Raw genomic sequence first — 15,524 nt, 5'->3', positions numbered from 1 at the left:
AAGGTAAAACGCAACATTTTAGATATACTTTCTTTATTTTACTACGTCATATTTTTGTTTAAAACCGTCGTTTGTATCTTTATAACACGTCGATTTTTTGGTTTATTTTGCAGTTTGAGAAGAAAAAAGATAAAGTTCAATATAAACAAGAGGATATTGATGAAGTTAGGCATGAATGGGCAGAATTCGTGAACAAGCAATTACCGAAGGATAATTGATGTAGATAAATATTTATGAACAATGTTTAGGTTTAATTTAGTTTATTTAAAATGTACATAAATATTTTGTTGTAATCAAGCGAACAAAAATCAAAAAAATTAAATTTTGTTTTAAAACTTGTTTAGTTCCCAAAAACCGACGTTTGATTCTAATTTACACGTCTCATACGTGTAAACAATGGTCGTCTTGCAGTAACTGGAAATATAACATCGACAGTAATTCTTAAAAACGACGTTTAATAGTCATAACAACGACGGTTTATAATTAATTCATCCTGTATAAATGAATTTGTACTCATATACTACGTCCGTTAGTATAACCTTATCGACGTCTTAATACTATACAAAGGCGGATATTCTTAAATATCCGCCTTTGTATATCTAAACAACGTCAGTTATATACACTAAAATGACGTGTAATAGACATAACAACGACAATTTATAATTAATTCATCCTGTATAAATGAATTTGTATTCATATACTACGTCGGTTAGTATAACCTTATCGACGTCGTAATACTATACAAAGGCGGATATTCTTAAATATCCGCCTTTGTATATCTAAACAACGTCAGTTATATACACTAAAATGACGTGTAATAGACATAACAACGACGGTTTATAATTAATTCATCCTGTATAAATGAATTTGTATTCATATACTACGTCGGTTCGTATAACCGTATGGACGTCTTAATACTATACAAAGGCGGATATTCTTAAATATCCGCCTTTGTATATTTAAACAACGTCGGTTATAAAAAGACGTCGTTTTATATTAGTTCAACGTCGGTTGATTATGTTTAAAGTCGTTGTAAAGGGATAGAACGTCGGCTAGGTCATTTTTAATTTAATTTTTATTGACTTTTATATTTTATTTAAACACCATATTAAATTCATAACTAAATCCAAAAATTAAACTGAAAACTACCAAGCATTGGAATATTGTCTCTATCCTAAAGCTTTAAAAAATATAATTTTGGAAATATTTTTTTATTGTATTTAATTACTAATATTAATAATATATTCAAAACAAAATCCGAAAAATATACCGGCAAATTCTATGCACTGATTGAGACAATATCTTGCCCGTTAAGGCCTGAAAAATGTAATTTTAGTTTTCAAAGTTCAAATGATAACAAAATTCAAACAAATTTAGAGACAAAGTATGATACTCCTTATACTTTACATAACATAACCCTAAGGTTTATGTGATCCATTGGTGCCCATAAATTCAAAATTATGAAATCCATATTTTAGCCTACTATTGTAGAAGGCATGTTGTAAGGAATCCATAGCAATTTTCGGTTCATTTTTCTCGTACTTGTGTATTTTTTAAAAATTATTTTAAAATTTAAGGTTTAGGGTTTAGGGTTTAGGGTTTTTTGAAATGACGCCGGTTTTCTCCCGTTGTTTTTGGTCAACTACATTAACAAAGACTAATTGAATTCGGTTTACGACGTCGGTTAAAAAATAGCGACGTCCTTAGTGTTTACAACGTCGGTATTTTTATAAAAACCGCCGTTGTAAGTAATTATTAGACGTCAGTGTAAGTGTTGACCGTCGTGGTTGAAAAACGCGGTACTTTAAAATGTTTGACCGTGACCTAAAATTTTCAGAATTTCCCTTTAACCCTCAAATAGTTCATTCTCTCTCTTCAACATAAATTTGTCTGAAAGTTTTCGTTCTCCCAGCTCTCTCTCAATATCCATGTAAGTACAACTCTAGTCCCTTTAATCCTAATTCTCTCAGCTCTCTCTCAAGCTTTTGTTATATTCTCTCAGCTCTCTCTCAAAGCATTAGGTACGTAGATTCTCCAAGATCTCTCTCAAAGCATTTGGTACGTAGATTCTCCAAGATCTCTCATTGGGTACGTAGATTCTCCAAGCTCTCTCTCAAAGCATTGGGTACGTAGATTCTCCAAGCTCTCTCTGAAGCAGTTGTTATATTCTCGCAGCTCTCTCTCAATATCCATGTAAGTACAACCCTAATCTCTTCTTAAATCCATAAATGTTTTCGTTGGTAGCTATATTAGGGTTTTGGTGTTTGCAATCTTGTAATAATTGCTCTCTGTTTGGGTTCTTTTATGTTTGTTTGGCCATGTGTTCTTGGAAAAGGAATGGGGATGGGAGATTTAAGCTGTTTTTTTTTAACTACGACGACGGTTGAAGGATCAAACCATCGTCCAAATTTTTATTATACGTCGGTTGTTCATTTACTCCCGTCGTCTGAGTTTTAAGCCGCAACTGGTAGCCTAAAGACGACTGTTTCTCCATTAAACGTCATCTTTAGGCTACCAGAACACCGATCAAATTTCTGGGTTTGGGTATCTTAATGACGACGGTGACTATAGATGCCGTCGTCGGAATGTATATTAAACGACGATTATTTTTTTAAACCGTCGTCTTTTCCATGTTTTATATTTAATTTTCATTTTGTTCTCTGCTATTTGAATGAGGTAGTGTTTCATTGCTGGTCTTTCCACTTTAATATATATATATTTATATGAATTTGATAGAGTGTGAGATGGATAAGTCATGGATGCATGCGGATAGAAGATCGAAGGCATATGAGTTAGGGGTGGAAGGATTTTTGAATTTTGCGTTAGAAAATCTTGGAAATACAACTGAGATTCGTTGTCCATGTGTTAAATGTGGGAATATTCGATTGTTTGGGGTTGGAATTATAAGGGAACACTTATACTTTAATGGAATTGACCAAAGCTATAAGATTTGGAGATGGCACGGAGAACCTTGGGAATGGACTACCAATGCTAGTAGAAATGTGGAAGAAGATGAGCAAAGTAGGTTCAGTTATGTTTCTGAAGAATTAGGGATGGATGGTAATGATTTTGCCAATATTGGATCTGATCCTTATGAGTTTGCCAATGTGATTGGGGATGGCGATGAACCCTTGTACCCTGGTTGCAGTAAGTACACGAAGTTGTCGACTTTGGTGAAGTTATATAATTTGAAAGCAAAACATGGATGAGTGATGTTTGCTTTACAGAATTATTGATACTTCAAGGAGAATTTCTTCCATAAGGAAATACACTACCTTCCTCTATGTACGAGGCAAAAAAGACTTTGTCTGCTTTAGGGATGAGTTATGAGAAAATCCACGCATGTTCCAATGACTGCATTTTGTATCGGAAAGAGTATGAGAATGCAACTAATTGTCCTACTTGTGGTATCTCAAGGTGGAAGGAAACCAAGGATGGGTTCTTGAAAGAGGGTGTGGCAGCGAAGGTGGTGTGGTATTTTCCTCCAATTCCAAGGTTTAAAAGGATGTTTCAATCACATAAGACAGCTAAGAGTTTGACTTGGCATGCTGCATGAAAATCAGTTGACGGTTATATGTCTCATCCAGCTGATTCCCCGTCTTGGAAACTTGTTGATGAAAAATGGCCCGACTTTGGTAATGAGCCAAGAAACTTGAGATTGGCTCTCTCATCTGATGGATTCAATCCCCACAGTTCTTTAAGTAGCAGATACAGTTGTTGGCCAGTTATGTTAGTTACATATAATCTCCCACCATGGCTATGCATGAAGCGGAAGTTCATGATGTTGACTATACTGATTTCGGGTCCTAAACAGCCCGGAAATGATATAGATGTCTACTTAGAGCCTTTGATTGATGATTTGAAATCTCTGTGGGATGGGATTAGAGGAGTGTATGATGCCCACATAGGAGAATACTTTACACTCAGAGCTGCATTACTGTGGACAATTAATGATTTTCCCGCTTATGGAAACTTATCTGGTTGTGTTGTTAAAGGATATAAAGCTTGTCCAATATGCGGCGATGATACACCTAGTCACAGATTGAAAAATGGCCACAAAATTTGTTACATTGGGCATAGAAAGTGGTTACCAATCAATCATCCATATAGGAGGCAACGTGCAACTTTTAATGGGAAACCTGAATATGGCATGTCCCCCGAGCCATTAACAGGAGAAGAAGTGCTGCATATGGTTGAAGATATTAATTACATATGGGGCTCGAAAAATGGGGGAAGTGTTGGTGAGAATGATGGTGACAGAGTTTGTTGGAAGAAGAAATCAAAATTCTTTGATCTTGAGTATTGGAAGTACCTCCCTGTGAGGCATGCCTTAGATGTTATGCACATTGAGAAGAATGTTTGCGATAGTATCATTGGTACATTGCTAGAGATCCCTGGAAAAAATAAACATGGGATTGCTGCTCGGTTAGACTTATTGAACATGGGGGTAAAAATTGATTTGCAACCCGAGTATGGAGAAAGACGTACTCGCTTGCCTCCAGGGCCTTGGAATTTGTCAAGAGCAGAGAAGAGAGCGGTTTGCAATTCTTTTTATGGTATGAAGGTTCCTGAAGGTTATTCTTCAAATATAAAAAATCTTGTATCTTTAAAAGATTCAAGACTTCTTGGCCTTAAATCTCATGATTGTCATACCTTGATGCAACAATTGCTCCCTGTGGCAATTCGTTCTGTTTTGGAGAAGCCTGCAAGGTATGCAATAACTCGATTGTGCTTCTTCTTCAATGCTATATGTGCAAAGACGGTAGATGTTTCCAAGCTAGATAAGTTGGAAGAAGATGTAGTAGTTACTTTGTGTTTGCTTGAGAAGTACTTTCCCCCTTCATTCTTTGATATCATGGTTCATCTAGTAGTACATCTTGTCAGAGAAGTTCGTCTATGTGGGCCAGTATATTTTAGATGGATGTATCCGTTTGAAAGATATATGAAAGTGCTAAAGGGTTATGTTCAGAATCGTACTCGTCCCGAAGGTTGCATTGCTGAGCGGTATATAGCTGAAGAAGCTGTAGAGTTTTGTACCGAGCATTTATCTGATGTTAGTACAGTTGGAGTGCCTTCAAGCCAGAATATGGGAGTTTCAAAGCCATTATCAGGTTGCACAGTGAGCTTAGTTGATATGGACTTGTTGAACCAGGCACATCTATATGTCTTGGAGAATACGGAGGAAGTCCTACCTTATATCGAGTACGTATGAGTTTAATTTTTCATATATATGTAGCCATTTTAAATATTATTACTCCTTATATTTATCTTATATATAAGGGACCGTAATGCGTGTTTTTTTCGTGTCAATTGTAGGGAACATATGATCCACATCAAGACCACTTATCCGAAATTTAGAAAGAGAACAAAGTGGCTACAAGATAAGCACAATAGCACTTTCATTCAATGGCTACGTGTTAAGGTATATATGTTATTGAATGACATATTCAACTTATTTTAATTTTCTTTCTTTCTATATATATGTTAGATTGAATTAATATATATGTTTAATTTGCAGGTTCAAAGTGAATTTAATGGGGAAGATTATAATGGCATATCAGAAAATTTGAGGTGGTTAGCAGCTGGTCCAAGCATGGTAGTGCCATCATATAGGAGCTATCTTATTAATGGTGTCAAATTTAGCACAAAGGCACAAGATGATGTGCGAACTGTCCAAAATAGTGGAGTTTATTTACTTGCACATACTATGCAAGTTGCTAGTGCCAAGGATAAAAACCCTATTGTCTCCAATATGGGTTTTTATTGGGTTATTCAAGAAATTTGGGATCTTGACTACCAAAAGTTTAGAATCCCAGTCTTGAGGTGTGATTGGATAGATAACACTTCGAGCCTTGTAGTCGACGAACTTGGATTTACCCTTGTAGATCTGAGTAAAATTGGACATAGGAATGACCAATTTGTTATGGCTTCTCAAGTCAAACAAGTATTTTATGTTGACGACCCAATGCATCGTGGTTGGTCGGTAGTGTTATCAATGCCTAATAGAGAATATAATGATGTTATTGGTGATGATGTGCTAGGTGACATTAGAATTGAGTGTGAGCCATTTTCTAGAGGGATACCAAATGTTGACACATTTGATGACCTAGTGGGTGAGTTTGGGAGTGAGAATATTAGAGATAGGTGTGAAGATATATGGATTGATTGATTGTTGTAATGTATGACATTAGTTATGCAGTTAATTGTATGATATTAATTCATAGCTCTGTATATCATTTTAATTCCGATCACATTTTCATTCTGCAAGCTTTGGGCACGACAAATCAAAAATTAAAAAATAATCGGTTAAAGCTGAAAATACAACGGTCAAGCTACAAAAATCGCAAAAAGAGACGTCTAAAAAACAACCAACGTCGGGTTTTCACAACCGACGTGGAATGACAACGCAAAAATGAAATAAAAACCGCCATTTGAAAAAGAAAACACATCGGTTAATTATAATTCATTTCAAAACGGTTAATATTGTTGTTTTTACGTCAGTTCAAGTAAATATATGCCATGTTATATGTTTTAGACGTCAGTTTTTTTATTTAATGAACGTAGTATTTATTAACCACGGCGGTTTCTAAGTTTGACACGTCGGTTTTGTTTGATTTAGAGACGTTGATAAAACTATTTACGTCGGTTTTATAGTTGTTTTTGACAATTAAAATTATTTACACGTCTGTTTTTAACTACAACCGTCGTCTATTATAGTCGAAAGGTCTCTTTTTATGCTTTTATGTATCAAATCGACGTCGGTTTTAGTTTTTTTATGACGTGTAATATATTAGTCGTTTTTTTTGTGTTCAAGCCGTCAAAATCATTTTCAACGTCTGTGGTTATATAAAGGGTCGTGGTTATTATTGTTTTTACATCAGTTGAAGTAAATATATGCCATGTTATATGTTTTAGACGTCCGTTGTTTTGTTTAGTGAACGTAGTATTTATTAACCACGACGGTTTTTAAGTTTGACACGTCGGTTTTGTTTGATTTAGAGACGTTGATAAAACTATTTACGTCGGTTTTGTAGTTGTTTTTGACATTTAAAATTATTTAAACGTCTGTGTTTTACTAAAACCGTCGTATATTATAGTCGAAAGGTCTCTTTGTATGCTTTTATGTATCAAATCGACGTCGGTTTTAGTTTTTTTATGACGTGTAATATATTAACCACGTCGTTTGTTTTGTGTTCAAGCCGTCAAAATAATTTTCTACGTCTTTGGTGACCGAAAGGGTCGTGGTTATTATTGTTTTTACGTCAGTTCATGTAAATATATGCCATGTTATATGTTTTAGACGTCAGTTTTTTCATTTAGTGAACGTAGTATTTATTAACCACGACGGTTTCTAAGTTTTACACGTCGGTTTTGGTTGATTTAGAGACGTTGATAAGCATATTTACGTCGGTTTTGTAGTTGTTTTTGACATTTAACATTATTTAAACGTCTGTGTTTTACTAAAACCATCGTCTATTATAGTCGAAAGGTCTCTTTTTAAACTTTTATGTATGAAATCTACGTCGGTTTTAGTGTTTTACTGACGTGTACTATATTAACCACGTCGTTTGTTTTGTGTTCAAGCCGTCAAAATAATTTTCTACGTCTGTGGTGACCGAAAGGGTCGTGGTTATTTTTGTTTTTACTTCAGTTCAAGTAAATATGTGCCATGTTATATGTTTTAGACGTCAATTTTTTCATTTAGTGAACGTAGTATTTATTCACCACGACGGTTTCTAAGTTTTACACGTCGGTTTTGTTTGATTTAGAGACGTTGATAAGCATATTTACGTCGGTTTTGTAGTTGTTTTTGACATTTAACATTATTTAAACGTCTGTGGTTTACTAAAACCGTCGTCTATTATAGTCGAAAGGTCTCTTTTTAAGCTTTTATGTATGAAATCTACGTCGGTTTTAGTGTTTTACTGACGTGTACTATATTAACCACGTCGGTTATTTGCCGTCGTTATTTCATGTGTGAAAAGACGGCGGTCGATTTCTCGTCGGTTGTAAACCATGATACACGACGGTGGATTACCGTCGTCTATTTCGTTTTTTGTAGTAGTGGACCTAAGCTCCATTATACTTAATCAGATAATATGTAATTAATCTTTCAATTTCTGAAAAAATAAAAATAAAAATTTCCTTCAATTTCAATTTCATCATATAGATTAGCGCATCGCACAGAAATTTGCATGTTCGATTTTCTTTGATAGGAAATAGAAATTTCTCTAACATCATATTACTACTATAATTGCAATTTACATGCTACATACATACGTGGTTAATTATTATTTCCCACTCGCACTTGAATATTATTAAGGCCTATTAGTCAATTATTAGCAACCCCAAAACAAAGTTTGAGTTGCTTGCTATTTGTTTATTGCATTTCGCATTTGATTTTGGTGGCATTTAAACGTGACATTTATAAAACTATAATATGACAGATGTCACTCTATATAAAACGATGGCCATAATTTGAGTTATATTAACTTGTCATTGTGCCTCAGATTTGGGTTTCCAAATCAAAAGCGGATGTATTTTCAGTTCGGGCCGCGGGCGGGTGCTCTTCGTTTTCTCCAGATCCCTCAATTGAAGTTTTCTATATATATACAAGTGAGACAAGATTGATTTTAATTGGGTAATTCTCTAGCTTTCACTCATCTCCATATTTGGCTAGCTAATATTTGCTGGAGTACGTATTCAATATTATTTGGTGCTAATTAATTCTAGTTTAACAAGAGCGAGCGAGCTACCTGGGTTTGTGAATAATTCGTACACTTGAGAGAGAGGATATTGCGTCACAAATAAGCTTGAGATATGATCACCCCGGTTGACCAAGTATCAATTCAGTTGAGTTTAATTTCTTTATACCTTCTTCAGCCTACTTGATTATTTTCATCACTTATATATGTTGAAGTCTTAGATTCTTATTTGGATTTTCTGGGAGAAAAGAGAAGAAGAAAGGAGGAGACTGCTGAAATTCTTCTCTGCAAAACTGAATATGCTGGAGCAATATGAGCTCAGCTATATTCGTCTATATTGTCAAAACGATTTACATAAGGACCAGTACAAATATGGTCTACCAATGTGTGTATGACACTTGGCTCTTCCTATAGGCATTTCAGTCACAAAATTCCTAAGCTGTTACTTAGTCACAACCAGCTGTAATACTGTAAAACTGTAAAAGTAAATCTGCAAGCCAATTTACACATCAACACTCCCCTCTAAATGGTTTGCTGATTTCACTCCAAGCAGCTCTCTTAGATTTAATGCAGAACCTTTCCTTTGGTAATGCCTTCGTGAAGATGTCTGCAACTTGATCTTGACCTTTGCAATAGATCAGATCCACCGCTCCTTCGTGAATTGCATCTCTGATGAAATGGAACTTTCTTCCTATGTGTTTTGACCTTTGATGGAACACAGGATTCTCGGACATGGCTATAGCAACACATGATTGGTGTAGCTTCCCTGAATTAGTTGTATTCTGCATCCTGAATTAGTAGAAGTTTCTACATTGTTGAGAAGGCCCCTCTTGATGCTTTTGCTGTGTAATGCTTATGAGCCCATTCCTACAAACACAGCCAAATACAATGAACCTACTGCTCGAAAAACCTCTCTATTGTCTGCCACACACATATTTCAGCTAAACATGCAACAAGGAGAAACAAAAAGGAAAAAACAAAACATCAACAAGACAAACTAATAAGAATGGATCATCATCTTAACAAATAGAAAGAGAGAACCATTAAACTAAAAGAAAAATTCATGTGAGAGAGAGAGAGAGAGAGAAAGAGAGAGCAGCTAAAAGATAATATTGAAGATAAAGTCAGCAAAAAAAAACCTGGAAACTTGAACCATAGAAAACAATTATAGTAAGACAATATTGAAGATAAACTCTGCTGATATACTAGAAACTTAAAAATGAAGCTAGCTAAATTAAATCTGATGGGTTTATATTACCATAGAAAACAATTGTAGTCAGATAAGCTAACCTCATTGATGATGAAGTCGAGGATAACTGATCCAGGATGACCAAGCCTGCATACCTAAATTAAACATTGTTTTACTTCCTTGAACTAATAATATAATATATATATGCAAAACTATAACTAATTATGTCCAAATGACATACCCGTTGTAGGCTTTGAATGCCACGTTCTGATAGCCAGTTGAACTCAAAGTCTGCGAAGATTTCTCACCAAACTTATAAGGAACCACATCATCACCTGTAATAAATCATATCAATAAATATCTTCAACAGACAAACATGTATAGGTTAGGTTATAAATTTCACAGCAGAACCTACAGGAAAAGAAGATGCTAGAGCCAAGGATGTAAAAGATATATAAAACCAACAATATATGTGTATGAGAGGTCATGATGATTACCTTTTCCATGTCATAACAAAATCGGCAAGGAGGCAGCACACACTCAGATTGCATGGGTATGGAGTACCATTCCCATATTTTCTTAGAGTAAAGCAAGTCGCAGAGTATAAGGCAGTAGCTGCACCATTTCAAACACAGTATATCAACAACTGGAGAAATAATCAAATGCTAAAATCCAGAGAGAGGAACCTACTGTCATCAGGCTCTGTTGATAGCAAATTTGCAACATGTGCTGCAGAAGCATCCAAACCTTCTATATCATCTGGAGCATCTTCTGAAAGTTCTCAAACATCAAACCCTGTTTTAAATCACAAAAGCAGATGATATTTGAATTTTAAACCAACACTAAACATAAAAACACAATTTGAATAACAAATGTCTGCATTTGGTTACCAGATGGATGAGAACACAACCAAGCCCTTGGAGCCAAAACTCTGTAGAAAAATAAGCAAAAGAGAATAAACAAAACAAAAATTTTAACTTTAAAAAAAAAAATAGAAATCAAACCTGGTAAATTGGTCTAATGTACCTTGAGAGTTAAAACATTTTTTGTCGTAGTGGCAGCTTGTGGAACTAGAGTATTAGTCGTAATGGCAAATTGGTCTTCTAGATAGTATTCTCTGCTTCTTCTTTACTATGCAATGCAACATATGTATGTAGATGATCTGTATGAGGGGGATATACCATTTATCTCATTCTAAAACAATCTCAAACAAGTTTAAAAATCGTTAACAAAACATATTCTTTTAAGAGTAACAGAACATATTCTTATTTGCTCACCAAACTTGCACATCGGAAACACATAATCTCTTGAAGTAAATATAATCAAACAGAACATATTCTTATTCATAATGAAAATCACAACCCAAACCAAATGACAGTTAGGAGAAACTAAGAATTTAGGAAATTAGGGCACGAAATTTTTGGGAGATAATCAAACTCAATGTTGAACTCAAAATCTAACTCAAATCGAAATCAAACTTGAAATCAAAATCAATCAAAACCACAATTAAAAAAATCGAAATCAAGCACAAGAATAGAGAGTTGCACCTGAATAATTGAGAGCAGAGAAGCTTCCAGTTGAAACCTAGATGATTTCAGAGAGAGATTGAACCTAGAAATCAAAACAGAGACGAAGAGAACACTCGCTCGCTCGACGAAGAAGACGATCGCTGCTCGCTCTCGCCGAAGAAGATGGTCGGTGCTGGTTCGCTCTCGCCGAAGACGACGATCGCTGCTCGCTCGCTCATGACGATCGTACCAAAGTACTAGCCTCCTGTTTGAGTAAAGTTGAACAAATAAATTTATTTTTTATTTTTAAAAGTTAATTGGTCACTAATGTGTGATAGAAAAGAAGTAAGTCCATCGTTGCATATATGTTGGTCACTAATTAGGCAATTTAAGTTGTTTTCAGTGATTAAATTTAAATTAGTCACTATTTGTCACCAAATATGGTCATTAAAAGTTACAAATTATGTGCCAATCATTTTAAAAATTACAAAGGTATGTACACTACACTAAATGCACACTATTTGTGGTCATTGAGAAATTGGTCACTATAGATTCTACATACTTTTTTTCTTGTAGTGTACATGTGGACAATTCTATCTTTATTTAAGATCAAATGCTTGATACATAGCCTGACTAATAATCTACACGTTATCAATTACATGTCTGAGAGTCTTACCTTTATTAAAGATCAAACGTTTAATATAGAGCCGAACTAATTATCGACACATTATCAATTACATGTCGATAGTCCCTATATGTATGTAAATGTCACCACAACAGTGATTTGATGGGCAGAAAGTAATGACGTAGTTAGTTCCACCATTGCATGTAAATGTACCCCTTTTGTCATCATAAGCATAGCTGTAAGCGTCGGGGCATGCGTTATGGAATATCTCAGAGTAGTTTGTCGATGGGCATGTCTCTGGAGTGTTTTGAGGCGGAGTGCAACAGTACTGTGGCTGATTGAATGCAACACATGCGCTCAAGCAGGCAACCACACTCCCATCAGAACCTTTCTTTTGCAGCTCACTCGGACAAACTGCGTTCACGTTCGCCGGGCAACTAGCCGTCTTGCAGTCGCCGGTACCGCCTTGTGGAGTCACAGACATGGGCAAGTTGAAGCCATCAACAAGGCTAACGTCGTAGAAATCTTGTCCTCCATCTGCTGCAATATTTAATTCCGCTAAAGTTGTGGGCGGGATGGCACCGGTACCGTTGCACGTGACCTTATCAGAGGCACAGTCTGCGGTGGCGCAGACGAAATTTCCAAAGGTGTTCGTGTAGCATCTAGTTCGGGCCCAGAAGCGGCCGGCCCACGGCACCGGAGTGTCTAGCTGGAAGCTAGCTTGGGATGCTAACTCGAACCCTGTGGTTGATAATTGAGGTTTTCCATCGGAGGTTAAGGTTCCTGGCCAGACCGTGTAGGGGCAATTGTTTTTGAAAGAAATTGTCGCTGCATGTGCACCTGCCATGCAAAATAAACCACACTTAATTTGATGCAGTAATCACAAACCACACTTATTGTGACCAAATATTAAATTAAAATTAAAGAAAATAAGAAGAAAAGATCAATGAGTATTTCTATCGTTTGGCCAAAATGAAAAACTTAAAGAAAATAAGAAGCTTGTTTACCTCCGAAGGAAAGGATGGTTAAGCTGAGGCTGATGACAACTACTAGGGTCTTCACCATCGGAATGTCTTAGTTGCTTTGCTTCGATTTTGATGAGCTTGGGCTTTAGTTATATAGGCTTTCATCGGAAACCATGGAAGGACTTTTGCCAACTAGGTTGAACTTAGCCATTGTGGAAAGCAGAAAAAGGGAAGAAAATTAAAGAAAATAAACTAATTTAGAAGGGAAGCAAATACAATTGCCTTGCCTCTAAAACTTTTGAGGTCCCCTCTTTATAGACCAAGGCCACAGCCTCATAAGTAGATGAAGCCATAACTGATCAGGGTCTTCTTCCACCTTGTTAATTTACTCAGAGTCTTCTTCCACCTTTCCAAGTCTTTGAGATTAATTCCAAGTCTTTTTTTATCACCCCCATAATTTGGAACTTCTAGCACGCACATTGATTGAACATGTTTTGGTCAAGATATTTGAAAGCTTCACATTACAAAGAAGTTGACGTCTTTTATACGGTATTTGGAGCTTCTAGCACGCACATTAAAAAACTAAAATAATGATAAAAGAGCAATTTCCCCCTTTTTCCCTTTCAACTAAAATAATGATTATTGAAGTGAAATTTTCCTGTCCTTTTCAATATCATGTGAACAATAGTATTATTTGAAGTCTTTATATCAGTTCAATTTACGTTTGAATAGACAATTCAAAATTGAAGTCTAATTTCCTGTCCTTTTCAATATCATGTGAACAATAGTATTATTTGAAGGTTGTCCTCTTGTTTCTATTTATGTATTTATTTTAATTTATCAAAATCGTAGAACTTCATTAAGAAAATCAGCAAAACAGTACATCAGCTTCTAAGCAAGAATCACGAACAGCGAAGGAGCCATAATGTGACCTCATTAAAACCTTGCCTTAAAAAACTCCCAAAGAAGGCCTAACACAAATGGTTGCCCTAACAAATCCAAGAAGTTATAATTCTAGAATGCCCAACATGCATATGCTTTTGCCTCTAGCCAGGAGAGAATACACCATAAAAAATAGTATGACGAACCTGGAAATTCTTGAGGTGAACTCACGCATACACCGATGGCGGGAGGCAACATTAACTCACATGAAGGAAAATCAGGGCTTTTCTCATAAAAATAAATTTTATGACAGAGAATCCAACAAATCACTGCCCCAATGCAAGAGACCATTATGCAAATTAAATTCATAATCAAAACTAATGCAAAAGAGTATTGAATTGCAGGCTAATTTGGTGGGAGGAAATCAAAACAATAAACTCAGGAACCAAGAGTTAATACACCCCCACATAACACGTAATCTTGTAAATAGGGGTAGTTTTGGAATCCAAAAAATCTAATAAATCAGATTATAAATTATATTAAGTAACTTGCTTAGTTGGATCCTAGTCATGGGTATTATTTGAAAAAAATTGGGTATTTTAAATAGAAAAATAAAGAGAAGAGTTGTATGTGATTTAAAATAAATTTTATGGGTCTAAGCTCAATTTACTATTGGGTGAGCTAGGATTTTTTTTTTTTTTTTTGGCTGGAAGAAAAGAAGCCATCTGGGCTATAGCCCAGGTTAGCCAAACTTAGGATCCGTCCCTGCCCATTTCATGGAAGTTTCTCCACCTACAGATCTTTAGCATCTCATTTTCCATTTCACTTTTCAACTGATTTATTATTGAGAAGGACGGGTAAATGAGTAAACATGTTGAGATGGGTCAAAATTGAAATTGGCACTTAGGTGACGAGGGGTAAATTAAATGACACTAAAAAAAAACCACAACAAACTTCACACACTTTAGACCTTGACCAATACTCTTATGACTAGTCAACTGTCAGACATGAATAATCACAACCAAGAACATACACAGAGCATATCAATATGTACCTGCAAGCCTAGAGAATTACTAGTGATAACCTAGGCACTCAGAAAGACCCGTCAATCTAGGCATTCCCTGTGCTAGCAACAACTATGGTGAAAGTGTGTGAAAGCATCATAATCAAGTAAGCATCAGACAACAGAAAATGATGACTAGTCAACCGCAAGAACACGAACCCAGAAATACATGTGATGACTAGTCAACTGTCAAGAACACAAACCCAAAAAATTTAAGAGATGCAAACTAGAAATTTGTTCACCTAGAAACCCACAATTGGGAAAAACTGGGGGTCATCAACCGACCAGGCAATCTACTAAGCAAAAAGATTCTTACAAATAAATACTAGCAAGCTCAACAAATCCTAGGTCTATTTAGGAAGATGTGCTATACCTTTCCTTGTGCAATCTTCTTCTCCAGCTTAGCAAAACTGACAGGACCCGCCCCGGATTTCCTCGGAAACCGAGACGGATCCCGTATATGATCCGACACCCTACAGGTGCCGGGCCCACTTACTAAGAACCGAGACCTCTACCAAAAATTTTGGCAGTCTCCCCTGTAAACAGGACATATCCAGAAAAATTTCAACCTGTCAAAAACACAGATA

General features: G+C 35.8%; 1 protein-coding gene across 11 annotated transcripts; it reads right to left on the bottom strand.

The window, feature by feature from the left end:
- Window positions 1-8,983: 8,983 nt before the first annotated feature.
- On the bottom strand, window positions 8,984-14,354 carry LOC110761981 (glucan endo-1,3-beta-glucosidase-like). 11 transcript variants are annotated; one of them, XM_088244256.1, is made up of 10 exons: window positions 13,035-14,354; window positions 12,079-12,867; window positions 11,442-11,667; window positions 10,921-11,088; window positions 10,785-10,825; window positions 10,585-10,689; window positions 10,392-10,509; window positions 10,136-10,229; window positions 9,996-10,049; window positions 8,984-9,572 (listed from the first exon to the last, which is right to left on the bottom strand). In XM_088244256.1, exons 1-2 carry the CDS (start codon window positions 13,090-13,092, stop codon window positions 12,137-12,139), a joined length of 789 nt encoding a protein of 262 aa, XP_088100382.1. In that variant the 5' UTR covers window positions 13,093-14,354; the 3' UTR covers window positions 8,984-9,572; window positions 9,996-10,049; window positions 10,136-10,229; window positions 10,392-10,509; window positions 10,585-10,689; window positions 10,785-10,825; window positions 10,921-11,088; window positions 11,442-11,667; window positions 12,079-12,136. The 11 variants fall into 11 exon arrangements, with proteins under 11 accessions (XP_088100382.1, XP_021820266.1, XP_088100386.1 ...); XM_021964574.2 differs by having other exon boundaries at window positions 10,921-11,056; XM_088244260.1 differs by having other exon boundaries at window positions 9,996-10,041; window positions 10,921-11,056.
- Between the last annotated feature and the right edge of the window lie 1,170 nt (window positions 14,355-15,524).

The sequence above is a fragment of the Prunus avium genome, chromosome 7, assembly GCF_965620075.1.
Source record: "Prunus avium chromosome 7, drPruAviu1.hap1.1, whole genome shotgun sequence".
Classification (NCBI taxonomy): domain Eukaryota; kingdom Viridiplantae; phylum Streptophyta; class Magnoliopsida; order Rosales; family Rosaceae; genus Prunus; species Prunus avium.
The sequence above is the reverse complement of the archived record's forward strand: the minus strand, read 5'-3'. Positions and strand labels throughout refer to the sequence as shown.

Excerpts from the sequence above, each read along its gene's own strand:
- LOC110761981 (XM_088244256.1), bottom strand. The coding sequence starts at position 13,092 with ATGGTGAAGACCCTAGTAGTTGTCATCAGCCTCAGCTTAACCATCCTT. Across the intron at positions 12,868-13,034 it reads AACCATCCTTTCCTTCGGAG|GTGCACATGCAGCGACAATT; the intron begins GTAAACAAGCTT and ends TTTGCATGGCAG.